Genomic DNA, 25812 nt, shown 5'->3' with positions numbered 1-25812 from the left:
AACATGGCTAAAATCGTTACATTGTTTGGTAAAAGCTTTTTAAAATTGTAAAAAAATAAGTTAAAACGATATATGGACAGTTTAATTATCATTCAAAAAGTTTTAGGCTATTCTGATATTCAAGTAAAGAACTAGCTTATTACATTTAGAAAGTTTTACATTAATTATAACACAACTTATAAAAATGTACTATTGTGCAAAACTATCAATAAAACAAAAAAAATACAGATTAAAGTCGTTTTTACAGAATGCTGTACTAATTAATACCGTAAAGCTTTAAGAAAGGATGTTTATTAGTCTACACTTATTTAGTTTAAGTTTTTCTTAACTTAATAATAAAAGAAAAAGATTTTTTATTTCTTTAAAATCAAAAAATCTAAGAAAAAAGTTTTGTCTATTCGCAAAAGACTACAAGAAACAACACTAATAAATCAAAAAATGTTGTATAAACTCTTGAAAAATAATCAATATTTTCAAAGAAAGTAAAAAAGTATTTTAGTCATGTTAACAGAATCCTATCAAGGTTAGTTAATACTTAAAGTTTTAATTTTATCAATAATTATATTTTGTGCTAACAGGTACTTTTCCTAGCTAACGATTTTAAAACACTTAAGGTTTAAAAATCATAAATGATCTGGTTTTACAAAAATTTTTTATTTTCAAAAAACTTCAAACATTAACAGACTGTTTTCAAACTCTCGACGTTTGTGTGAGTTCTAGCGACATATGTTTTCTGGCGTCCTCTGGACGGAACCCAGCATTTTCTATTCCCGGTAGTTTCCCTAAGTTAGAACCTTCAGGTAGACTGTCCGAGTTGGAAGTTTTCGGGACTGAAGTCGTCATTGATATTTCCTTTGAACGTCCTGTTAATTAAAAAAATATTAGTCTCTTTGAACTACTTTTTATTCTTTTAGCTTCTTTGTAGCTTTTTACTTAAAAAAAAATTAAAGTATAAATGAAAATCGTAGACAACAAAAAACTGTATTAAGAACAAAATCTTTTAAAGCTTACCAAGTATAGAGAAGTTATGAGTAATTAAAATCAACTGTTATATTTTAGATATAACTTAAAAATAGTTAAGAAAACTTATATTTTTAATTGAATTTAAAAGCAAAAACTGTTCAGCTAAAGTTTAAAAAAAATTATATTGCTGTTTATCATAATACGTAAAAAATAACTAACTGAATCCGAATCTGTTTCTCAGTTTTCTCTTCTTTTTCTTTTCAAATCTCGACTTGCTAGTATGCATGTGCTTAGAGTGAACTTTTCTGCACAAAATCCAAGTCCTTATGTTTATCAGGATTGCAACGAACTTCAAAGCTATTGCAACTCCGAAGAATATGTATCTGAACATATCTGAGTCGTATACCTGAAAGCAAACAACATTTGGGTTAATTTTTCGGTATCATGGTTCGAAAAACTTTAAAAAATCTATAAATAGTTACATGTATACTGATCAAGTTATATTTTGTAGACATAATCTATTTATCTAGTAATTTGTTTATCAAAAAAAAAAAGTTTTCAGTTCTGTATTAACCCTTAAGTTCCAGGATGCTTTAAAATTTAATGTTGTATCAAAACTGTTCAGATCAATATCTTTAATCATTAAAAAATGCTTAGATCAAACCATATCTATAAGAATTTTAGACTTTACAATTTTAAACTACTTTTATTCGAAAATGATACTTTAAAATAAACTAACTATGCAATTTCCAGGGTCGTTTTCCGAAGAGCATTGATTTTGTTGCCAAATAACACAAGCTGTATCAATTACTACACCGAAGTAAATAGGGGCAGGAATGTTTGCTTTATAAAAAATTAGTATCAAATATTGTACAACTGTAATAACAAAAACTGTGACAACTACTACTAAGTATATAGGTGCTGGTTTGTTAGCTGTAGAATAAAATGTTTCAAATCCTCTGTAACACTTTTGATAGTTTGGATTACTTACTTAACATAAATGAAAGTATGAAATTTTTGCGCGAGTTTTTTTAGAAATCCGCATCTTATATCTTAAAACATTTTAAACTACTTACCCAACAATCTAAAGAACATGTATTGCAATCCTGCAGCGAAAGGTCTTTCTTGATCGCTGACACTTCTATATGTTATCAGTGTTAGTGGGGTGTGTGATCCTACCGTAGTCTGTTGAGAATATAAATATATACAGTCGTGCTAAATTGAGCCAAAAATCTTTAATATATATACTTAATATACTTACAATTAGTAGCATAACTAACTAACTTAATAAGCTCATAAATAACTCTTGCAAGTATAACGTATTTAAATATACGAGAATAACACTTTCTTACCATAGTTATGAAAACATGCATTCTAGGAACTGGGCAATAGTTAAAGAACAAATCGGTCTAATACTAAACACATTATAAGGTATATTTATTAATTAACTGTTTATTACTAACCATTGTAATAAAGAACATGCACACAAGAAACTGTGCGATCATCGAAGAACAGTATCTGTCACATTCTCCCAACTTTGCAACGCTACTTAGCGGATTTTCCGCGCATGAACAGTTTGTGAATGTTTCCTGTGAAGAAAACGGTTTTTATTTAAGCTATTGTAAAAACTACTTTTTTACAATATTCTTAAAATACACAAAATGTGTTTAGTATATTTTAAAGTTGCTTAAATCTTTTTATTTTCTTAAAAATCTATGTAAATTTATAGCTTAAATAGTGTTGTAAAAATATAAAGCCTAGCAGCTTTTTTATATATACATAACTTTATAAATAGCTTAAATTTACAAACACAAAACTAACCAAAGTGGCGTTTTCAACAGCAGTGCAACCGGCGTAGCAGGGATTGAAATAAGTTTTGTTATCCAAACAAATCGGGTCGTATTCCACGTTTGAGGCACAGAAACAATTCTTGTTACACTCCTGTCTGTGCTGCAGCATCATTCTGTTTCAAAAAATTTAAACAGGTAATGTCTTATATAGAAAATTTTGTAAAACATTTGCTAAAAGGCATTAAAACAAATTCAAAAGATTTATGACTAGTGAAAAATATGCTATATTAAAATAATTGTTATTTCTATAAGAAAAAAACAATGTTTTCAGGTACTTATAAGTTTGATATTTAGTAATGAAATATTTTTAATAAACAAGGTTAATTTTCGTTAAATGAAATAAAAATAAAAAGACAAACTCTGGGGATGGGGTGTCAACAATCATGTGGGTTCCGTCGCAGCTGATGAAGAAGACAGTTAGGAACAGGAAAGACGAGACAGCGGAACAAAGAACCGCCACAAACGCGCATCCCGTTAAGTTCAGTCTGAAAGTGTAAGGTGGTTGCTATATTTGATTAATCACTTTAAGTTAGCTTGCTGTCAAATTAAACTAATACAAGTAGCATGTGTATTGTATCGTTATGTAACTGAAAATATAAATTGGAGCTGTACAGTTCTGTACAAATTGTTTATGGTTAGTTAAATTATTGCTTATGGTTTGTTATGACGTAATAATATTTATTCATGACGTACTGCGGAACATAGAACCGCTACAAACGCGCATCCCGTTAAGTTTAGTCTGTAAAAATAAAAACGCTTTTTCTACTCTAAACTGTTGTTTTCAAACTACTGAATTTTACTTGTTAAAAAATTTTACACAGTTGTTTTGATATTAATGAGAAAAGTGTTATTACTTGGCAAGAAAAAATTAAAACGAAGCTAAAAATTATATGTTTCAAGTATATTTAGATTGAGTTTTGACATTTAGATACGTGATTATGATTATAACAGACCTAAAATGCTTCACTGCTTCACAGAGTATTTAAACTATCAAGTTAAAAAATATAATGAACATTTCATATAACATTAGTTAACTATACAGAATTCAATTTTTTTCAGTTGTTATTTTTACTAATGACGTCATAACAAACCTGAAATGCTTCACTGCAAATCCTCCAAGCATAACTCCGAGACCAGCAGCTGGGACTAATACTCCTCCTGACAGTTATAAAGTTAATAATAAGTTGTTATAACTATGTTTTGTTATTTATTTGTTACTTTTTTTTCAAGTTTTAGAACTAAAATCAATACGGTAAATCTAGTTTGTAATAAAAAAGTCTTGCAACCTCCAACTGTATAAAATTAGAATTTTTTATTAATGGTTCAATAAACTTTATATTTCCTTATTTCAAAATTCTTGATGTTGTTTAAGTACGTTGTCTTAAAATGGTGTTATATTAAAATTCTTTGTAAGGTTTTGTACAAAACAGGAACTTAACTAAAAAAAATGTAGTTTGGAATGACTTGCAGAAAAGTATACTTTCGCTTTTGGTTAAATTTCAAATTAAAATGAAGATAGATTACCATGTTGTTTCTATTGATGTATTGATTTTTTATAGCAAAATCTTTTCTTTATCTTATGAAACATAAACAGTTTTGTTTCAGTTTTATCATGTTTTTCATAAAAGTAAAAAGTAAATTTGATGTTGTGAAAGTTTTGGAAAAAGTTAAGTCTTTTTAAACTTTCAAACAACAATAACAAATGTCTCGAGAACATAAAGCTTAGATTACACAACAAAATTTTTACAGATAACAATAAAAGATAGTTGATTAGTATCTCTTTTGAAAAGTAAACAATATTTCACATGAGAACATTAAACCAAACAAGGTATACTGTTTCTAAAAAAATGATTTAATTTAGAAGTAACTATATCGCGTCAAAACTTTAGTTTTATTTTTAATTTGGTGTGACTATAAAACATAAACACAGTTTGTTTAGCTATACAATTTAAGATATTTAACGCAATAAAAAACAGAACAAGTTTAGTTTAAATTATTTAGGTTAAAAATAAGTTTAGTTTATGAGTAGTTAAAAAAATATAAAATTATAAAATAATTTTAAGCAAAAAAATTTATAATGTTCATTACTTATATTAAACAAAACAAACCCGTCATGATGCTAGCAAACGTTGTATCGACGCCAAACTGGGATTGCAGGTACTTGGGAACAAAAGTGATGTTGGCAGTGACGATTGAGAACTCCAGTACCGCTGAGAATGTAACGCACATGTAGATTGGATTGCACACTAATGAGATAAACATTTGGGGCAGTTCTGTTGAAAAAAAGTAAAGTTTTAATGTAAAATATATCTAAACAAATGGGGATATCATACAGTTTCATATATAGATTGGATTGCAAACTAATAAGATGAACATTTGGGGAAGTTCTGTTGAGAGAAAGTAAAGTTTTTATGTAAAATATATTTGAATGTACGAAGATACTATATAGTTTCGATATGTAGATTGGATTTCACATTTTTGATATAAACATTTGGGGTAGTTCTGTCGATAAGAAAGTAAAGTTTTAATGTAAATATATCTAACTATACGAAGGTACTATATAGTTTCGAAATGTAGGTTTGATTGCATACTAATGAAATGAACACTTGTTGATGTTTTGTCGATAAGAAAGTAAAGTTTTAATGTAAATATATCTAACTATACAACGGTACTATATAGTTTCGAAATGTAGGTTTGATTGCATACTAATGAAATGAACATTTTAGGAAGTTCTGTTGATAAGAAAGCGTTTTAATGTAAAATCTCTGTAAATGTACGAGGATACTATATAGTTTTAATATGTATATTTATTTGCACATTAATTAGATGAAAATTTGAGAAAGTTCTGTTAATAAGAAAGTTAAGTTTTGCTGTAACTTCGCTTTCACTTAGAGTTTGAAACATACATACAATTTAAATACAAACTTCGCAAGGAAAACAAAGGTAAATTATTAGATCAAAAAACCTTTGTTTCTAGTTAAAAAAAAAATAAATGCGTTTTTAAGTTATCAATACTAAAAGCTTTCATTTGGGAAGTAAGTTTATGTAAAACAGTGAAAATACCATTAATTTCATACTTTCATATATGATACACTTGGTAGTTTTATCAACTCCTTACATTAAAGAAGTTAGGTAAGCTTTAAGTCATCTAAGAACTTTATATATTATTAGTTACGTGATTACCTAATCAAAGAAAGTTAAAGGGACAAAACTAGGGTGTTGTGAATTAAGATATTTTATTGCGACAAAAATATAAGGTGAGGTAATAAGTTTTTCAGTTCAAGTTAGTTAATACAGGCAAAATACTTTTTACGTAAGACTAAGATAAGGTTACTAATATCAACTGTTTTACAAGTAAACTTTTTAGAAACAAAATATTGATTATATTAGTGGAAGTGAGTAGAACAAATAAAATTCACTTAAAGATTAGTTCAAAAACATGTTAAAAATTTCTAAAAATTATCTGAATTTAATCTTACACTGTATTTTTGACAACAGTACTTTATAAACAGTTTAAGTCGATAAAAAAACTCTGTCCTGTATAAATAATTATTCTTTTGCACAGTTTTTGAGCTTTTAAGTTAAGTGACGATAAGTTTAATTTTTATATACATTTACTAAAAACTACTTCTGTTGATTTCCCAATAAAAAACAAAAGTTTGGAGTTTATTTTTAATTCTGTGTTTAAAAAAAAAATTGACCGAAATAAACAATAATAAATAAAACAAAAACTCAAATGACTTTTAAAACTCATTAGAGAATATTACTTCACAGTGCCCTATACGCTTTTGTACCTTTTTTTAACTAAAAGGTAAAATTAAAACTTCAAAGGAAAGTAGTCAAGTGCGGCAGTAATTTAATTAGCACCTCATTAGCGTTGATATTACGTCATATAAACTCTCACGACGTCATAATGCTAAAATGGCAATATCAGTTTTGTATTAACAAACGCTTTTATTTTATTAATTTAAGGATTATCGAAATTATAAAAGTAAAAACAATCTACAACTAAGATTAGATAAACAAATTAAAAGACCCTAACACCCAAAAAAGTTATAATACTAAATTAGTGCTTCATATAGGTTTAACAAACTTCAATGTTATTACCAAACTCAATAACGTTATAACTTGAAAAAAAACCGCTTGAGAATACTTTAACACTACTATGTATATTTCATATTTTAAACAAAAAAGACAAACTTTTGATGTCTTTTCCAAACTCCATAGCGTTGGGTACCTCCGTCGCATTGTTGAGATCAACAGATGCTTCACTCACTGGACTTACTGGACTCAATGGTGTGGGGAGGGGTGTTGGTCTGTAAGTAGAGTGTAACTGTTTGTTATAACACAAATATAAATATTAATTATAATACTCTATTAGAGTAATAAATGCTTCAAAAAGATCTGCTATTTCTGAACATTTAGTAAATAACCTTGATTGTGCTAGTAATTATAGTTCAAAAAGATTTAAAATTGTTAAAAATTGTTTTAAAATTTCGGATTTAATTAAACTTGAGGCTATATGTATTCTGTTAAGAAAACCTAAGTTGTGTAAACATAAAAAAATTGATTATACTGTGTCGTTGTTTTCTTAAATTGCTTTATAAGTTGTTGCTCTGTTTTATTACTTTTTTAGTTGCATTGTAATTAGAAGTACTTATGTATTGTTTATTACTCTTTGCTTTATTATTATTAATTACGTTGATTGCATTTCCACTATATAAGTTAGATTTGAAACTTTATTTTTATTGCTTAATATACAACTGACGAAAGAAGCATAAAATATATTTTGTTCTGAAAAATTGAGTCTTATTTATATTGTTTGAAAGATGTTATAATACAAACAAACTTTAGGTTTATATGAGTGTTAGACTTTATACGTATGCCGTATTGCATATATTATAGTGTCTTTCTAAGTTAACTATTCACCTATGTATACATTCGTTAATTTTACAGTGTAATAGTTTTATAGTGTTAGGATTATTTTAGTTTTCAAATTTCTTTTGATAATGAAAAACTATTACTTTTTAAAAAAGTATATAATACAAAAAACATGCTCATGTGTATATGAAAGTATTAATTGTAGTTTATAATTTATTAAATAAAAATTTTTAACATGTTTCTTTTTCCTTTATTTATTATTTTATTATGAACTTTATAATATTTAGTCAGTAAGTAGAAAACTATAATCGCATAGTAATCAATTTATCAATTGACGCAATAAACGTCTTTAAAAAGGTTGCTTCGGGCTGAAATTAAATTATAAGTTTGTGTTTACTGAGACTGTACAAATAAAATCAAACAAAACTAACAGTTCTAGTTTGGGTTTCTCAAGCTTTCTGGGAATTAAAAATAAGAAGATAGCTGTGAGAAATACTGCTATGGCACTCAGTACGTATCCAATCCACCTAAAATAAATAAAGAAAAATAAAATTAAAAGTTTAAGTGTATGTAATAAGAAAATACCCAGAAGTAATTACTTGTATAAACAAACATATTTTTAAAAAGTCCTAGTCCTAGTAAAATGCAACCAATAAAAAAATAAAGTATAAAGTTTATTTGTATATGATTATTTTTACGTATAAACATGTTTGATGCTTAAATACAGATAAGTATTAAGTGACTAAAAGTCTTTAGTTGTATAAACAAAAATTTTACTTCAAGTACATTTGTATGTAATTGCTTCTAAATATAAACATTTTGGCAATTCAAAGTTCTAGTGAAGTATTCATTTACTTTATGATATACAATTTAAAAACTTAACTTTAAAAACGAAAATTTAAAACTTTGATTTTCAGTAAAACATGGTTTATTTATCTTACAAGAAAAAAAAGTGTTTTTTAATTGTATAAAAACAATTTAATTGTTTTTTATTACAAGTCTAGTTATAAAAATTAAAAACGTTTGTATAAATAGAGTATATAAAAGTCATACAAAAAATTAATTATAAAAGTATTTAGCCACTTAAACTAGAGAATTTTTTAAAATTGTACTATGCCTTATAAGTAAAAATAGATTAAAAAAAAAAAAAAGTAAACTGTTACGATATACTTTTGCAATAATATCTAAACACACCTTTAGATGAGGAAATAAACTTATAATTGGTTATAAAAACAACTTTACTTTTAAAGATTATCATTGTTTATATAATCATTGAAAAGCTTTAAACTCAAAAAACTGAAAACAGGTTTATTTTTATAATATTTGATTATAATTATTCATATAAACTAAAACTTGAATTGAAAAAAATAGTGCTTACTAGTATATTTGGTTAAAGAATTTGTTAAAAAACGGTTTTTTGTAAAACGTTTTTGCAAATTTTCAAGTGTTTTTATTTCGACATAACCCGATTAATGTTATTTTCAATTATTTTCATAAAAGTTATGAATGTGTTACAAACATATTTGACTATAACCCATCATACTTATCTAAATAAATAAGCTGAGAAAAAAAATACATATGTTTTGAAACATGTATAACCTAGACACTTTTATATAGATAGAAATTCAAATAAACTCAGTTTTCAAAGTCAATATTTCTAAATATAGCTTTTTTTGTTTTACTGACAAACTGATTTAAACTATCTTAAACAAAAGTGTTTAAACATATAATAAAAAAAATCAACTACTAACAAGTTTTTATAATAAATATTAATTAAATAGAAGATTTAAAATATTTTATCAAAAACACTTTTAGTTTGTTTTATCAAAGTTTTATCCTTAAATATTTTTAATAGTTTTAGTTATTTTAACTTTAGTATAAATTTAAAGAAATCATTTTACTTAAAATGAAAAAAGCCAAGCATATCCATTACTGATATAAAATAATAATTTATTTAGACTCCAAGAAGATTTAACTTAATGACTATTTAGAAACAAATCGTTTTTTAAGTCGTAAAGAATTGACTAAAAATCACTAGCATTTAATTATTTATGTAATAGCTGATAGCTCTTTTTTGTCAAAATAACTAAAAGTTTGCTGAAAAATAAATAAATGCTTTTGGAAATCTAAATTGTTATTTAAACTGGTTATTTTTTAGGAGAAAAAAGAAAAGTTAAAAGTTGCACAACTTTCACTAAAAATCAGCGGCTTTAAATAATTGATGTAAAAGTTTAACTAAAGCTTTGAGTTTATCTATTAGCTCTAAGCTCATGTTTTGAAAAAAACTGAAAGTTATCTAAAAACATAAATATGTTTTAAACTTTTGTTTAAACTAGTTAGTTTTAGAGGTTTAAATTATGCTACAAAAATAAGCAAAGATAAAACTAAAAACTCGAAGCTCCACTTAAATGTTGTCGGCTTTTAATAATTAATGGGAAAATTTGACTTTAAAAGGGCAGTTTAAATCTGTGGAAATTTACAAAACAACAAAGCAGCTAAAAACGCCAAATTGCTGGACTTAAAAGGGCATTAAAAAGTGCAGACTAAGAGAAAATAACGTTATGTAAATTTTTGTTTTTTATCAGAAATGGTCAGAAACCCTCCTTTTAAAACTATAAAGCTTTATTTTAATTAAATATACTGCACACTTCAAGCATTATTTTTTACTATAGTATATTTATAATAACTAAAAGGTTAAAGAATGTTCTTAATTGATAATAGCATCGTTATTATAAATAAATATAAAAGTTTTTACACTTCAACTGACAGGTCAAATATAATAGATGGTATTTAGATAATAACAAAATGAAGTTTTTGAACTTTCTCTGTCTGGTGTTTAAAAGACAGCAGAAAAACTACAACAGTAAAATACTATGCAGTTGAAGTAAATTTTGCTGACTTTAAACTTATAGGGAGTTATGCATATTTTATTAACCTCACACTAAAAACCACTAGTAAAGCGTGAAAATACTTTTCGTTTTTTGTTTTGTATTTCAAATAAAATAAGTTATTAGGTTCAACATGTTCTCGATATTAAACTTGTTTATTTACAAATACCAATGCTCTTAGAAAAAATATAGGATTTCAGATTTTTTAAATGAATTTGTACATGTAAAAATAACTGAAATTAGATTATTGAAACGATTGTTTTTATTTAGAGTTGTATTGAGTGTTTTTAAACTTACAACCTTAAGGATTGAAAATAAATATAATGCTAAACTTTAAGTTGTTTAAAAAACTAAATTAATTTTTTACACGCAAATAATATATTTGTTGAAAACTATATTGGATATGACCCAAAGTTAAAATTTTTATTGTTTTTGTTGAAAAACTTTAAACTAATATCAAAAGTGTATAAATTTACAACAAGTTATTTAGTAAAAACAATCAAAAATTTTAACTTAAAATACTGCTTTTTTTCACAGTTTGTATAGTTCGAACCTAGATAACTTTTATGAGACGTAAAACTTGTGTTATTGTTATGTTATTTTAGTATTTGTTATTCTATTTTGTATGAGACGCTTTATTTTTGTTATACATTTGTTTTTGTTTGTTAAAATCAAACACCTACGTGTTTTGTAAATCTTAAATACGAAGGTATGTTTTTTAAAAACAAATTTTATAGTTTTAATATCGTCATTCTACAAATATTTTATTTGTATGATTAAGTATATGACAGTGATTTTGCTATGTAAAAACAGTATTTCTATTTAGAAAATAGAATTTTTCTTACATTTTATAAAACAATAAAAAAACTTTACAACAACCTACGTCAATTAATAACTTTCAGTTAGTTTAAAAAGAGGTTAAAACAGAAAAATAATTTTGATAAATTTTAAAAACAAAGCTTCTGTGTAGTATAAGCAGTTTTATGTTGCATTTAAAAAAAAAGTTTTAAGGTATCTAAATAAATTAGTTTAACTTTTTAGAAACAAAACACAACTTTCTTTAATTAATTGTAAACCTTAATAAACTTAATTCAGTAATGTTTTAAATGATTTTTATCTGTACAATTTCAAAACGTTGAAAATAAAAATATAAAAATTTACGTATTGTAACTTGATGTGGTATTTCAAGTATGCTTGTTTTAAATAAAAAGTGCAATGTAATAGTGGTCACTCTTACAATTTTCGTGGTAGTATTTCAAACATTTTAGTTTCTACTAAGCAGGTATCTCATAAGTAAAACTTGTTAAATTGTTCATTTATAACGTAAAGTCAATTTTCCAAAATAAATAAACTATTCATGCACCAACAAACTACATTAAATACGACGAGTCATACATTTATTTAACTAATACACTATAGTTTTATAAAACTGATGTTAAATAAGTACTAATTACGAAAAATTTTTATAAAAAAAATAAAAGAAATCAATTGAACTAACCATGCACCGACAAATTGTGGATCATCTGACGAAATCTCAAGTAGATCAGCTGATATTGTCAAAAAATAACCCCCTAAAATGAAACCGAGTGCTGGTCCTATCGCCGCCACAACGTAGAAAACAGCTGTTGAAAGTACTGGTAGTTAGAATTTAATAAAATTTAAACTTCAAAATTTTGTCAAAAATATTATTTAAACTACTAATCAATTTAAAAAAAATAAATACGATTATAAGCAAAGCTGATTTCATTAAACAGTACGCGACTTTCATAAGCAGAGTTGCTATAACTTGATTCGTCGAGTAGCTGTATTTGTCTTGATCTTTGTTTAAAACTTAGAATTTTTAGTTTTATACCAATAGTCTTTACTAGTTAAGTGCAAAAAGTAGAAATTTTACAATTGTTAGAAATAAAGACATTTTTCAAATAACCTCTTTACTTTATAGTCAAATTAAAATTTGGTTTAAAAATTGTAGCCAAGTATCATTTATGCTGTATATTATGATGACTGTTTCGTAAAGTATGATTTTTAATATAAATATGTTATTTAAATAAATGTTTATTAAAATCTAGTCTTGTGCACCTTAGTCAGCTGCAGACATGAAAGGTAAACGTGTATCAACTTTAATAAACATAAAACAAAACATTATAAATACGTGTCCTAGCTGCGTGTTTACTACATTGTCTTATATTGAAGTTGAACTTTACAATAAAAAAACTTATAAGAAATTAATAGTACAAAACATGAACCTTTAAAAACGTTTTAAAAACAGGTGCCTAGACTTTGACTTCAAAAGTATGTTTTATGTTGAACCATGTAATATTATATTTTGTTTCGTAAAAGACAAAGTTTGAGTTCACATTTATCAGCATAAATTTTAGAAAACACAGCTGTTGGCCATTTGCTTTTAAATATAAAAAATAACACGAAAATCTATAAGTTTTGTACTAGTCTCAACTGTGTAACAAAGTTTACTAAAGAAAAGCAATTAAGTGAATGTATCTTGATTTCATAAAGCAGTATATTTAATTAAACTTATAACAAAAATTGACCAATAACATGCTTAAATATTTTTGTTTTAACTTTTGCATTTTATAAAATAAATATAAAACCATCCAAGAAAAATAAATAATAACTTAGTTTACATAAAGTCTTACGAATAATTCTCACTATGACAAATTAAAAGCGTTACAATTATTAAAAACCATATATAGCTTATATTTTAAAAAAATTGTTTTAGCTTTTGAAAATTGTTCTTAAATAAAGTACCAACCCAAATAAATGGACGCGTCTTCTTTATTGACGTTGTCATGCAGAAATGTTGTTCCAAGAGTGTGTATGGGGGATCCACCCATTCCTATTAGCATATTGCCAATAATGAAGACTGCCAGTGCTATTTGGCTGTCTCTGGAGGTCTGTAGGTATATGTAGTTTATACACTGTACAATTTTTTTCTCATTAAAAAATATATCTAACTTTATTTACATATAGTTTTATATAATAGATGTAAAAAGTATTGCTTTACATACTAAAAAAATATGAAAAAGCGTAAAAAATTTATAACACTAATAATTTTTTCTAACAAAATAAATCTTATTTGTTTCACATAGCCTTTTTTTTATTTAAAAAATATAGCTTTTATTATTCCTGATATTTTTATTATAGTAAAGCAATTCCTAATAAAATAACACATAAATAAATATGTGCGTATTAGGAAATAGCATTGTATGGCTAGAAAATATCTGCTGAACTTTTAAAACAATTTAGTGGTTAACCAAAACAAAATTGTTTTTTAAATTACTGCAATACTTGAATCTTATAGTTGTATTTTGTGTTTGTATTCGTATGTGCTAATACCAAATAAGGTTATACTTACAAAAATATTAAGTAATCCAAAAATGTTGAACTTCGTACTAAGTTAATTTAATAAATTTTCTTAATGTTAGTTTTTGTACATTATAACCTCCCAGTAAATTATATATGTATTGTGATAGTATAACAATTTTAAAATCTAATCAGTTATGCTGACAATCTATTATTTAAAGTATACTATTGGCTATTTCTGATTATTCTTATAAAATTTTTTAGATTGGTTGTTGGGCACACTATAAAAAAAGCATCATATGTGTTATTATATTATTTTATGACATAATGGTATGTGACTACGGTAGTTTTTTTTTGTGCACCAAGTGTTGAATAAAAATACAATTAAGTATGTTGCTTTTTATAAAAAATACGAAATAATTTACTGGAATATATGTGAGTTTTTTGTAAAAATTTCGACAAAAACAAGAAATGTATATAAGAAGTGTGGCAAGAAAACTTTCTTTTACTAAATCAGATTTAGATACATTCATACGCAAGTTTTAACAAAGGTACGGATATTATCAACTCTTAAAAGTGGTCGAAAATGTAATCAATGATAATTTAATGAATTGTGGTCATTTAAGCGCCTCTGAAAAATTACGAAACAATACTTTTTGTCTTTTAACCAAAACTTGATATAAATTTTATTATTTAATCTTTTTTTAAAAATCTTAAAAAACCAGATTAAAAAAAAACGATAATGCTTTTTTTTAAGTTATTTTAAACTAAATACTAGTAAAGAGTATAAAATCAAAATAAGTATCTAAAAGGATTAGTTAATCAATGAAAATGACAGCATCACATGTATATTTTGGTCAAGTTTAAAAAAAAACAACACTTAGGTTAAATTATAACCTGTTTCTTTAGGTAACATAATTAAAGTTTTTTAGGCGCAACTTATTAAATAGCCCTTTTTAAGTTGGAAAACTGGTGTAGCTACTCTTGTTTATATTACAAGTATAAATACTAGCAACTGGTATTTAACTTTTGAAAAAAACACAACTTGATTATGTAGACTGAAAAAGTTCTGAATAAACTAAAAATAACTAGCTGGTTTGTATACAAAGTTTAAAACTAAAAATTGTTTTATTAAACTTTATAAAATAGTTAAATCAAACCTGTTTTATTCAACATAAAATTTTGTTAAAATAAAAAGTTAGCAAAAATAATAAAGATTATTATTTCCTAATACGCACATATTTATTTATGTGTTATTTTATTAGGAATTGCTTTACTATAATAAAAATATCAGGAATAATAAAAGCTATATTTTTTAAATAAAAAAAAGGCTATGTGAAACAAATAAGATTTATTTTGTTAGAAAAAATTATATTATATTAAAACAAAAACTACTTTTACTAATTTATACAATTTTACCTAAACAAACATAACACTTTAAAACATATATATCCATAATTTAAATATACTAGAAGCATAAATTACTATTCACATTTTACAGGTCATACTATGTTTATCAACAACAAACTACAGATTAATATGTTGGTTGTGAGCATGTTGCTTTATATGTCTTGTACAGAAATATAAGATTTTGAGATTTTAGTGTTCATTTGTTGTTAACAACGTTTTAATATTAAAAATGATATACAGAGGTTAAAAAATTAAATATTTAATATTAAAATTTTAAGACTTTATTTTCAATATAAGTATTTTATAAGAAAAAAAACTATATACATTTGTTATGAAAAAGTGGTTTTAAACATTTTATTTTGAATACTATTGTTTTAAATTTTTAATTATAACTTCAATACTTCAATATTTAATACTTTATAGTTTAGAAAAAAAATCAGTATGCATAGGTTGTAAAATAGTGGCTTTAAATGTCTTTTATTGTTAACATTGATAAGATTTAACACTGAATACTAATCTTTAATACAACATGCAATATAGTTTTTTTGTGGAACTGTGAAAATATTTCTATAGTTATTAAAACTTATTTATTGTAAACAACATTTTTACACTTTACTCTAAAAAAACCTTACTGGTGTTTTATACATTGTACATATGTTTTGAAATTGTTAAATAACATGCAAATAAGTATATATTTTTATACTTGTTCACAGTTGTTGTGAAGTTGTGGTTTTTTTTCGCGGTATTTTTGTTTCGTAACTTGGCAACGCTGTTGTCACGCTTTTTATGCATGAGTGATTTTAATTTAACATGTTCACAACTGAAGTTGCATATACAAGAAAAAAAGTAGCAACTTGTACATTACCTTACTATGCCTGATTATTAAATCGTTAAAACTTTCAAATTTTCTTCGTTATTTTTACTGCACAATTAGGCAATTAATTAATTGTGTATAAAAAAGTTTTGAAACTTTTTTTTTTTTGATACCTTTGTTTAATCTAATTACTTTGCTCTTTAACAGGTAATTTTATTATGATAATGTATTTAAAATGAGGCATTTATACAAAGGTTTCCGAGTAATTAGCTATATAAATTGTTTTGCTTGTGTAAACATATTTCATCCAGTTTTTAAAAAAGATATTTAAATAATTTATTATAAATTATATACAATATATATATTCAGTATGTACATCTTACACACATATTTAATTATATAAAAAACATCAACTTTATACAGCTGTTTCAGATACAAGATATTTCTATTTTATATAACCCTCAGAAACATTAAGCTCCAACTTAACCTGAGCACTTGACTGAAACTTTTTAAAAATTATAAATATTACACACACATATACATACTAAAAATTAAAAACTAATATATCATAATTTTCTGACATGTGTTAATTGTCTGCAAAAAATAATTGACAGCAAGTGTGAAAATAGTTGTTTTTATTTTTAGTATATTTAGTTCTGCAGCACTAATTTGTATAAACATAAAAAAACAACCAAGTATAAACAATTATGTATACTTGTGTATTATAGTTAGACTATTAATACTTAGAACAATAAAGTTAATTAAGAAGTTTTAAAATTAACAACTAGTGTATGTTAGTAGCAGTAGCTTTGTCTTGTAAAAAAGTTATAAATTCTTATAAGTATATATTGCAAAATTAATAATAAGTATAATCAAATAAAATTTGAATTTAAAAATCGTTCTATAGAAGCGATAAATTTTCAAACCAACTGGAAATTTAAGAAGACTTAAAACACATAACATTTAAGGTTTAATTTCAAACCACTTTAAAAATAATCCTAAAATTATATTAAAATCCAATTTTCTGTCATATGTAAATTTAATATAATTTTTATCTTGTGATCAAGAATTTTACATAACCATTTTTTTCTTTCTTTGGTTAATTCAATTGATCATACGATGTTATTGTTTCGTAAATTAAACAAATTCATATTTAAAACTTTAGTTCTTTAATAATTTTTTAATTCATAGGCACTTACAAAGAAATCTTTAAAACACATTAAAAACAAAAATACTGTTATATGCAAATTTAGTTAAAGTGACTATCGCGTGCTAATGATTTACATAACTAAGTTTTGTAACATATTAAAGTTTTTAGTTAGGTTGACGGTCTTAAAGCCCTTGTCATGAACTAATACTTTTTGTTCAAAATAACTAAGACTTTATCAAACTAACCTGTTCAAATCTAAATAACTAAAATAATTTCCTAATAACGTGTTTAAAAAAACTAACACGTGTTTTTGAATTAAAATGCTTAGCCTTCATTTTGAAAATTTATTAAACTAAAAAAGAATAATGCGTGCTAATATTGTACGTAGTTTTATAAGTTTTTTTACATTGTTTAGTTAGATTTAAAGAAGCTCTTTACATTACTGTGAACTGAACAATTCTTCTTAGTTTAGTCAAGTAATTATATAACATTATTTACATGAGACAGAAATAAAATCTCTGTTTTATTAAACAACAACTGTTTCAACAGAAAACAAAGTTTTTAATAAAACAGTGACATTAGCATGCTATCGAAAACTATAAATATTATAGAAATATTCATGCGTAAAAGAAATAAAAAACGTTAATGATTATGAAACTATTTAGTAAAATATATCTAGTTCAACAAGTAACTTTCAGGCAACGTTGTAAATAAAATGTAAAACAAAAACTAACTTGTAAATTACTACAGCTTTCATTAGTAGGTCCTGCCGTGTTGTTGTCCAGACTTGTGTCGAAAGTGCACAGGTTGTCGAACATTGAATGTTTAGTTTCGTTATGCTCCAGTGACTGCAAGGGTTGTTGCAGCCCCAGTATTTGGGGCAGGCAGAACACTATGCAACCTGTGAAAACAGTCAACAAGTTTTTGAATTATTTTGATTGTTATTATATTCAAAACAGTATAAGTTTCAATATTATGAAACCAAATTATTATTTTAAATTAGCAGTTTATTCTACATAAAACAACTAGTTTTAAATTATACTATAAACCAACGCTTTTCACTTAAGTTTTAAAACTTTATATGTAAACAACTTTTTTAGCTACATTGTTGTAATAGTAAGTCTTTTTCTAAATTGATAGCCTTCTGGCTACTATAGAGTTTGTTAATAAATACTTTTTTACAAAAGTGTAATAAAAGTTACTAAATTGTCGTACAGCTTCAAACTTGTGTTCAGTGAAAGAAAATTAAATAAACTTGACATAAGTAAAAAAAAGGCATTAAACTAAGAAAATTTTCAGATAAGTTAAAATAAATATTTTTTTTTCATTTCATGACGTTAAAAGTTTGTAGGTTTTAAGCTTTTGTTTAACTATAAAAAGATTAAAGATTACTTTTAATACTGTCTGAAACTAAAAACTAATGTGACAGTTTAAGATTATTAAAGCCAAAAGAATTCTGTATTTGTATTTAATTAAACATTTAATATCAAACGTGGTTTTAGCTTGATATAAAAAATATTTTAATTAACCAGTTTTTAAATTCAAAAATTGCAAAAACAAAGTTATTTAAAATGTTTTGTTGTTTATCTTCAAAAATGTTAAACTTAGTATCTTGTTTAGTATAGCATTTTTCATATATTTATCAAATTACTAAAATAGCCAAATATTTATAAAAAATGTTCCATCATTCTATCAATTCTAATGTAGATAATTTTGCTCAGCAATATATAAGTATTTTTTAAAATATAATACCAACCAATATCAATTAAGTATTGTAAATATACTATAAATAATTTCAAAACCAACCAATAGAAATTAAGTATTGTAAATACATTGAAGTATGAACAAAACTAACAAATAACAATCACGTATTGTAAATACACTTTAAATAATAACAAAACTAACCAATAGCAATTAAGTATTTTAAATATGTTTAGTGATCAACAAAACCAACCAATAGAAATTAAGTATTGTAAATACGTTTAATTACGAACAAAACCAACCGATAGCAAGCACGATTGCTCCTAATGCCACCATCCTCGGTCGGTGGGTTTTTCCCCCGTAGTAAGAAATAAACAGAATAACAGCGAGACTTCCAATGTCGTGGGAGGAAACTATGAGACCTGATTCAGCACTTCGGAGGTTGTATCTGCATTAATGTTAAAAGATGAAAAATATGTAGTTTTGTTTTAACAAAATATACAAATATCGTGTGGGGAAATTATAAGACCCGATTAAGGACTTCGTGGGTTGTATCTGTATTAATGTTACAAATTGAAAATATCTAGTTTTGTTTATGCAGATATTCAAATATCGTGTATATCGTGAAATTATAAGTTCTGATTCTGCACTTCTGAGCGTACATCTGAGATAATAAATTTAAAATTTTTGTTATATACATGCGTTTGAGGGTACTATGAGACCAGACTTAGCAACTTAAGTAAGTATCTAAAATAATAACTAGAATATAAAAAATGTACTGGTGTTTTATGGCTTTATCAGCGTTGGTTAAAAAATTAAGTCAGATCTACATTTAGGAAAAATAAATAACGTAAAGTTTTCGAGTAAAAAGTAAAAAAGATTGTCAATTTTTTAAAACATTTTTAACAACAAATGAATGGACTATAAAAGATGCTTTTTTTATACCTTTTGACACTTTTAATTAGTGAAGATTTACTTTAGTTTTAATAGTGGCATTTGAAAGTGCTTGCATAAATAGGAAAGTTTAACTTATTTTTTTTGTCTTCAACTATCTGAAAAAATTGTCATTTATTTTTGTTGGGATAAAAATAAAAGAAAATAGTTTCCAAAAACCATATTAAACATTGTTTAATATGTAACTTAAAAGTACTCAAAACTACTTACAGTACCACTAGTGCAGACTTACAAGAAAACTATCAAGATATTTGATATTTTGTTCCTAAAGTCGAAATGTTATTTGATTTTTAGGTAAAAGTTTAAACAAAGTTTTGTGCTTAAAACTTATCTACAGGCAACTTTTAAAAGTTTAAAAATAGTACGTTTCGATTTCTTTTTCTTTAAGAAACCACGTAAGCTTTTATCTACTTAAGTATGATTAATCTGATAAATTGATAAAAAATGTCAAAACAAATCTGATTATTTCAAAATAAACTTTTATTGTTCCAAATTAAACCTTATTTCTAATTATATTTAGTCGTAAGAAACCGTTTTAATTACCAAATTAAAAAAAAAACAGAAATTGAAAAAAAAAAATAAGTTTGAAACAATAAACATATGCATATTCTAATGATAAATATAAAATTTACAATTTCAATTTTACAACTTAAATAATTGTAAATGTCCGTTTTTAATTTATTTGCATGTAGTTTAAAACATTTACTCTGTTCAACACTTTGACATTCGACCTAATTTTTAAAAAATGTAAACCTTGAGTATGATGAAAAGTCATAAAATTTCTAGAAGTCATAAAATTTAGTATGATAGTTTAGAAAAAATGTTGTTTTAGTTTTTTTTTACTAATTTGATACGGAATATTCTATAAGTCATAAAAAGTATTACAATAATTAATATAAACTTTTGTTTTACTTATCTTTTACTTTGTTCACGACTTTGACATTAGATCTACTTTAAATAAATTTTGAATCTTGAATATTATGAAAAGTATTCTAGAAGCCATAAGATTAGTATGCTAATTTTGTTTTTTAGTTTTTTGTCTACTTGATACGGATGTTGATCAATGATAAAGTGATAAGATATCAACAAAACAATGTCAGTTGTGATAAACATGTTCTTATTATATTTAACTGTTTTACGTGCAAATAGTTTGTTTCACAGCATTTGAGCACGTGTACTGATTAAAAACTCTTTAAAACACCATGAAAAAACGCTTGACAATAAAGTTACGAAGTAAGAAAAATACTTATTAATTGTAGTGTAACGAAATGTATAATATCAAAACTTTGTTTTTGTAGTAGTCTAGTTCTTACACATAGCTGTGTATGTCTTGGCAGTAAGTAAACCTATAAAAGTTATTTAAAACAAATATTAATGGTTAAAAAAAAGTTTTCCTCACTAAAAATGCTAAAAAAATTTTACAGTTTTCATCAGTGTCAAAGTAGCTGTTAATTCAAGTAATTACATTACTATTTAAAAAATACAACTTTAAATTAAGCATTAATAGCTCTAAATATCAACGACACTTGTTTTATTCTGTGATTTCTTTTGCTGGAAACAATAAGTAGTAAATTAGTTTTTAATTTTAATTTTATAATATCTCACCTTTTTTCGATTGTAGTGACTACACTGCTTGTGATCCCAGATACGTTCATGCTTTGAAAGAACACGTAAATAGACAAAATTGAAAGAAACACTTTCGGACTGTTGAACTTCGGCAGTGGACATTTTTCAGCTTTTTTCATATCTGCAAAGATTAAAATGAAGTATTTTTTTTGGTAATCATAAATTAATAAAAAAGTTAAAAGTGGTATAGAACTAGTTGTATTTATTATTATCGTCGAACTAAAAGTTAATTAGTTTAGACGCAATTTCAAGATTTAATTACTAACAAGTCATTGTTTTTAGTTTTGATACTAGTGTAAAAATTTATACTTAAAAAAATACTATAGACTAGTTTTTTCTAAACTTTTATAATATTAAAAAAGTAATCAACAAAAGTCTACAAGAAAATTTATCCTTTTTAATGGTTTTTTTAGACAATTTTCGCAATAAAATGTGAAGTATACTCGAAAACTGGAGTGTTTTAAAGTTTGTTTACAAATGCTTAAAACCAACATAAACAAATATGCATTTATAGTGACAGAAAGTTTTAAAAGCTGCAAAACTGAAAAATTCCTTGGGAAGTAATATTTTGTGTTGTGCATTTAATTTTTTAACCGTTTTAAATGTAATTTTTTTAGGCACAAGTAGTAAAGTTTTATTATCCTTAAATAAAAAATTAAATAACTCCAAACGTGTAAAGATAATGTACAAGATACACCAAGAAAGTTGGTAATAAATGTTCTTTTTATACAACGTTAAATTTTATAACAACAAGTCATAACTTTCAAAATTAATGTTTATTATGAAAACGACGTAATTTTTAAAAGCAAATATACAAAACTATAAGTTACAGCTTAAAAAGCCTAAAATAAGTTTAATAAAAGAATTTTTCAAAACAAAACTGGAGAAAAAATTGATAAAAATTTTAAACTCAAAATTAACGTTTTTTTCGAAGCAGTTAATATTACAAGAAGAAAAAAAACTAAAAGCTTAACATTTAAAACACTATATTTTAAAATTGTCAAAAAACATATCATAAACATATATTATAACAATCATTAAAGTTCTCTTAAACTTCGTATACCGGTATTAGACTTATTGTTTATAAACAGTAATTATCAATTTAACTTGAAACTTTATTTTTATTTTAAACAATATGATTTTGTGATATCGGTTTTTTAACGGTTTGTTTAGAAATGAAATAAATATCCTGAGGCCATATGAATAATATCAATTTATTTGATATTTCTCTCAAAGATCGATATATTTCGCAAGCCTGCACTGTTGACATTGTCTCATATTTTGATGTTCTCTCATTTTATGTAAAATAATTTTTCTCTATTTGCTTGCTAGGTTTTATTTGTATATTGAAAGTTTTGAAAGCTTATTGATACAAAGTTAAATTAATTTATAAGTAGCTTTAAACTAAGTGATTAATTAAACGAGATCTAAAGTTTTAATCGACTTAAACATTAAGAGTATCGAAATGAAACATTTTTTTTTATAATATATTTCTTGAAACATAATTATGTTGTTTTAAGCTTTTTAAGACTTTAATGAAGCATCGTTTTGCAAAAAATATAAAATAAAATTATAAAATAATAAATTTTAATAATTTACAATGTTAATTTGCTTAAGTAGTGGAAAAAGCAAAATAACTCTATTTAATATTTAAAACTCAAGTTTATCAAAAATCGAAACAAAAATTGTAAGCTTATTAAAATACTTTTTATGAACTTTATATATTTTACTTATATAAGCCATAAATAAGCGTTTATTATGTTGAATTCTCTTGTGATCTAAGTGAAAATAAACTTTAACTTCATAAATTTTGCCATACAAAGATATTTATAGTTATATTTACAAAAGAATATATAAACCTTTTCAATCAAGTTAGCTTATGCAACATTGTCAGTAAAATTCAAATTTTTTATTCATACAGCATACAAAAAATAATATAAATGACATATATTTTTAAACTAAAAAAATAAAAAAGAGTTACTTAACAGTTATAACTGACTTAAATGGTTTAAAGTCTTAAAGCTGTAAACTAGTATGTTACATTAATTTGATTTGAATGCAAGCTTTTACTAACATTATTTTGTTTTCTTATGTTAGCAAGACTTGTTTTTTTAGTCATATGATCTAATAAATAATAAAAAATCATAGGTTACAGAATGGGAGAACATAAATTTTTGTTATCAAATTTTTCTAATAATTTTAATTTTTCTCTGTCTTGCTGTTTTGCAACTAAATCGCATTTATTTTCGTTATCTAATAACTTATAATATATTATACGTTTCATAATGTGATTCGTTATACCTCAGTTTTTATATATATTTAGAATTTATAGACAAAAACTAACTTTTACTTCCTCTAAATTTAAAAAACAAAAACTACGTTTATATATCTTTAATTCTCTTGACATCCGAGTAAAATTAAACTTCTGCCTTATATATAAGTTTTGATGCCTTTATTTGAATTTTTATTTACAAACGGAGATGTAACATTTTTTCTAAAGTTAAATTCTCTTTTTTCGATATGCACATTCTAATGACTATAAATTTAGTTTTGCTTCCCCTTTACATAAGAAATTTCGTAATTTTGTATTTTACAACTCGAACAACCAAAACAGTTTTTAAATTTTTAAAGTATTCGAATCTTGCTCTAACCAGCCTTAATTTTTACTATTTATCAAATTCAACGTTGTATTGCATAATGCTTATTTTCCTACTATCAATTCAATACACCTCTGTTTTGCTACTTATACGCTTTCTTGTGTTACTAAAGAACACAGTCTGCACCTTATCATGCTTCATTTTAACTTTCTTATGCAACTACATTTCACCGTCTGCAGTTTATTTTGCCACTGATTTCTATCTCATTTATTCTCATCGCCTCCAATCTGCCATGTGTTTTTGCTTTAAACTTGCGCCGTGTTATTTTGCTTGATACTTCCTCTTTCTGATGTAGAGGTCACAAAAGAAAAGTGCAAAATTGTGTCTGGTGATTTTATATATGATAGGAAGTAGAAAATAAAAATGATATTACCCGTGATTCAACTTTAATGTGTTCTCAGAAATTAATTGATTTATTAGATCGCTTTTAAATTAACTTCAAGTCAAAGTAACAATGTGAATATACTTGTTTTTCTTAAGAAAAATTTCAATAAAATTTAGTTTTTTAACTATAGATTTATGAAAAACAAAACAATGTCTGAAATTGAAATAAAGCGAACCTTTATTTTTAAAATAGTTTTTTAATTGTTACTTAACTTTTTGTACAATAATTTAAACTTTTGTTTTTAACAAAAATATTAAATCTGTGGTTTAAAAATCTTTTCCTATTTCAGAAATTGAAACTAGGTTTAATTTCAGAAATGAAACAAGTTTTAGATAAAATAAAAGCTTTACTAAATATTTTAAAAGTGTTCCGCCAAACAAATAAAATAAACCTCTCGAATACCAATACACAAAGAACATTGTAGGCTTAATTTATATAAATTCAATAAACTTTTATTATTTTTTTTGTTTATCATTTATTTTTGAACTAGAATTTGTTTAAAAAGAAACTATTTATGTGAAGTAAATATTTAAAAATAAAGTTTTCTTCTGTTTGTTATGGCATTAAAACTTAACAAAATGAAAACTAGTTTATGCCTGAAAACTTATTATAATATGTTGTTGTGGCTTTAAATTTAAGTACTGCATCTTATATTACTCAAAATTTTCATATAAAGGTAAATTACGTATTATTGTTCTACTAAAAATTCTAAACCAAAAAATTTAGTAAATTAAAATAATATACGCTAAAAAAATGTAAATTAAATTCTAACGTAAATTAAAAATTACTTATAATTATGGTTATGTAAAATAACTAATATTTATTATTTTACACTAACAAAAATAAAACTAGGCTTTAATAATTAAAGTGAAATAAAAAACCAACAAATTTCTAGAGTCGCCTTGATTAGAAGTTGTAATTTTTTTTGTAGCAATTTGTAATTTTATTTCCCTTAAGATAATCATATTATTTAAAAGAATCAATCAAAAATCTTACCTTCATTTGTATTTTCGAAGTTTTTATTGGAGTGAAAAGAGCTTGTGGTTGGAGTTTCACACTCTTTCGAAGTATCATCAGCGGAGTAAACCTCTTTTTTATTTGCCCCCATTTTTAATCAAGAGTTGTTAGAAGTTTTTCCAATAAATAATGAATTATACAAAACTGATAATTAATTTTGTAGAAGTTAAGTATAACTTAAAAACAACAAGCTAA

At 24.6% G+C, this 25812-nt stretch overlaps 1 protein-coding gene across 1 annotated transcript; it reads right to left on the bottom strand.

Moving 5' to 3' along the window:
- Positions 1-290: 290 nt before the first annotated feature.
- On the bottom strand, positions 291-25757 carry LOC145842046 (solute carrier organic anion transporter family member 5A1-like). The gene is made up of 17 exons (XM_082949405.1): positions 25597-25757; positions 21538-21679; positions 19281-19426; positions 18012-18178; positions 13353-13494; positions 12081-12204; positions 8126-8221; positions 7014-7129; positions 4922-5086; positions 3905-3971; positions 3173-3298; positions 2785-2926; positions 2427-2552; positions 2040-2148; positions 1703-1806; positions 1183-1369; positions 291-863 (listed from the first exon to the last, which is right to left on the bottom strand). The coding sequence occupies exons 1-17, from the start codon at positions 25706-25708 to the stop codon at positions 691-693; spliced, it is 2244 nt and encodes a 747-aa protein (XP_082805531.1). The 5' UTR covers positions 25709-25757; the 3' UTR covers positions 291-690.
- Positions 25758-25812: the final 55 nt, after the last annotated feature.

Source organism: Thalia democratica, chromosome 8, assembly GCF_965202585.1.
Source record: "Thalia democratica chromosome 8, ktThaDemo2.hap1.1, whole genome shotgun sequence".
Taxonomy (NCBI): Eukaryota; Metazoa; Chordata; class Thaliacea; order Salpida; family Salpidae; genus Thalia; species Thalia democratica.
Note: the sequence above shows the minus strand (reverse complement) of the source record. Positions and strands in the feature narration are given on the sequence as shown.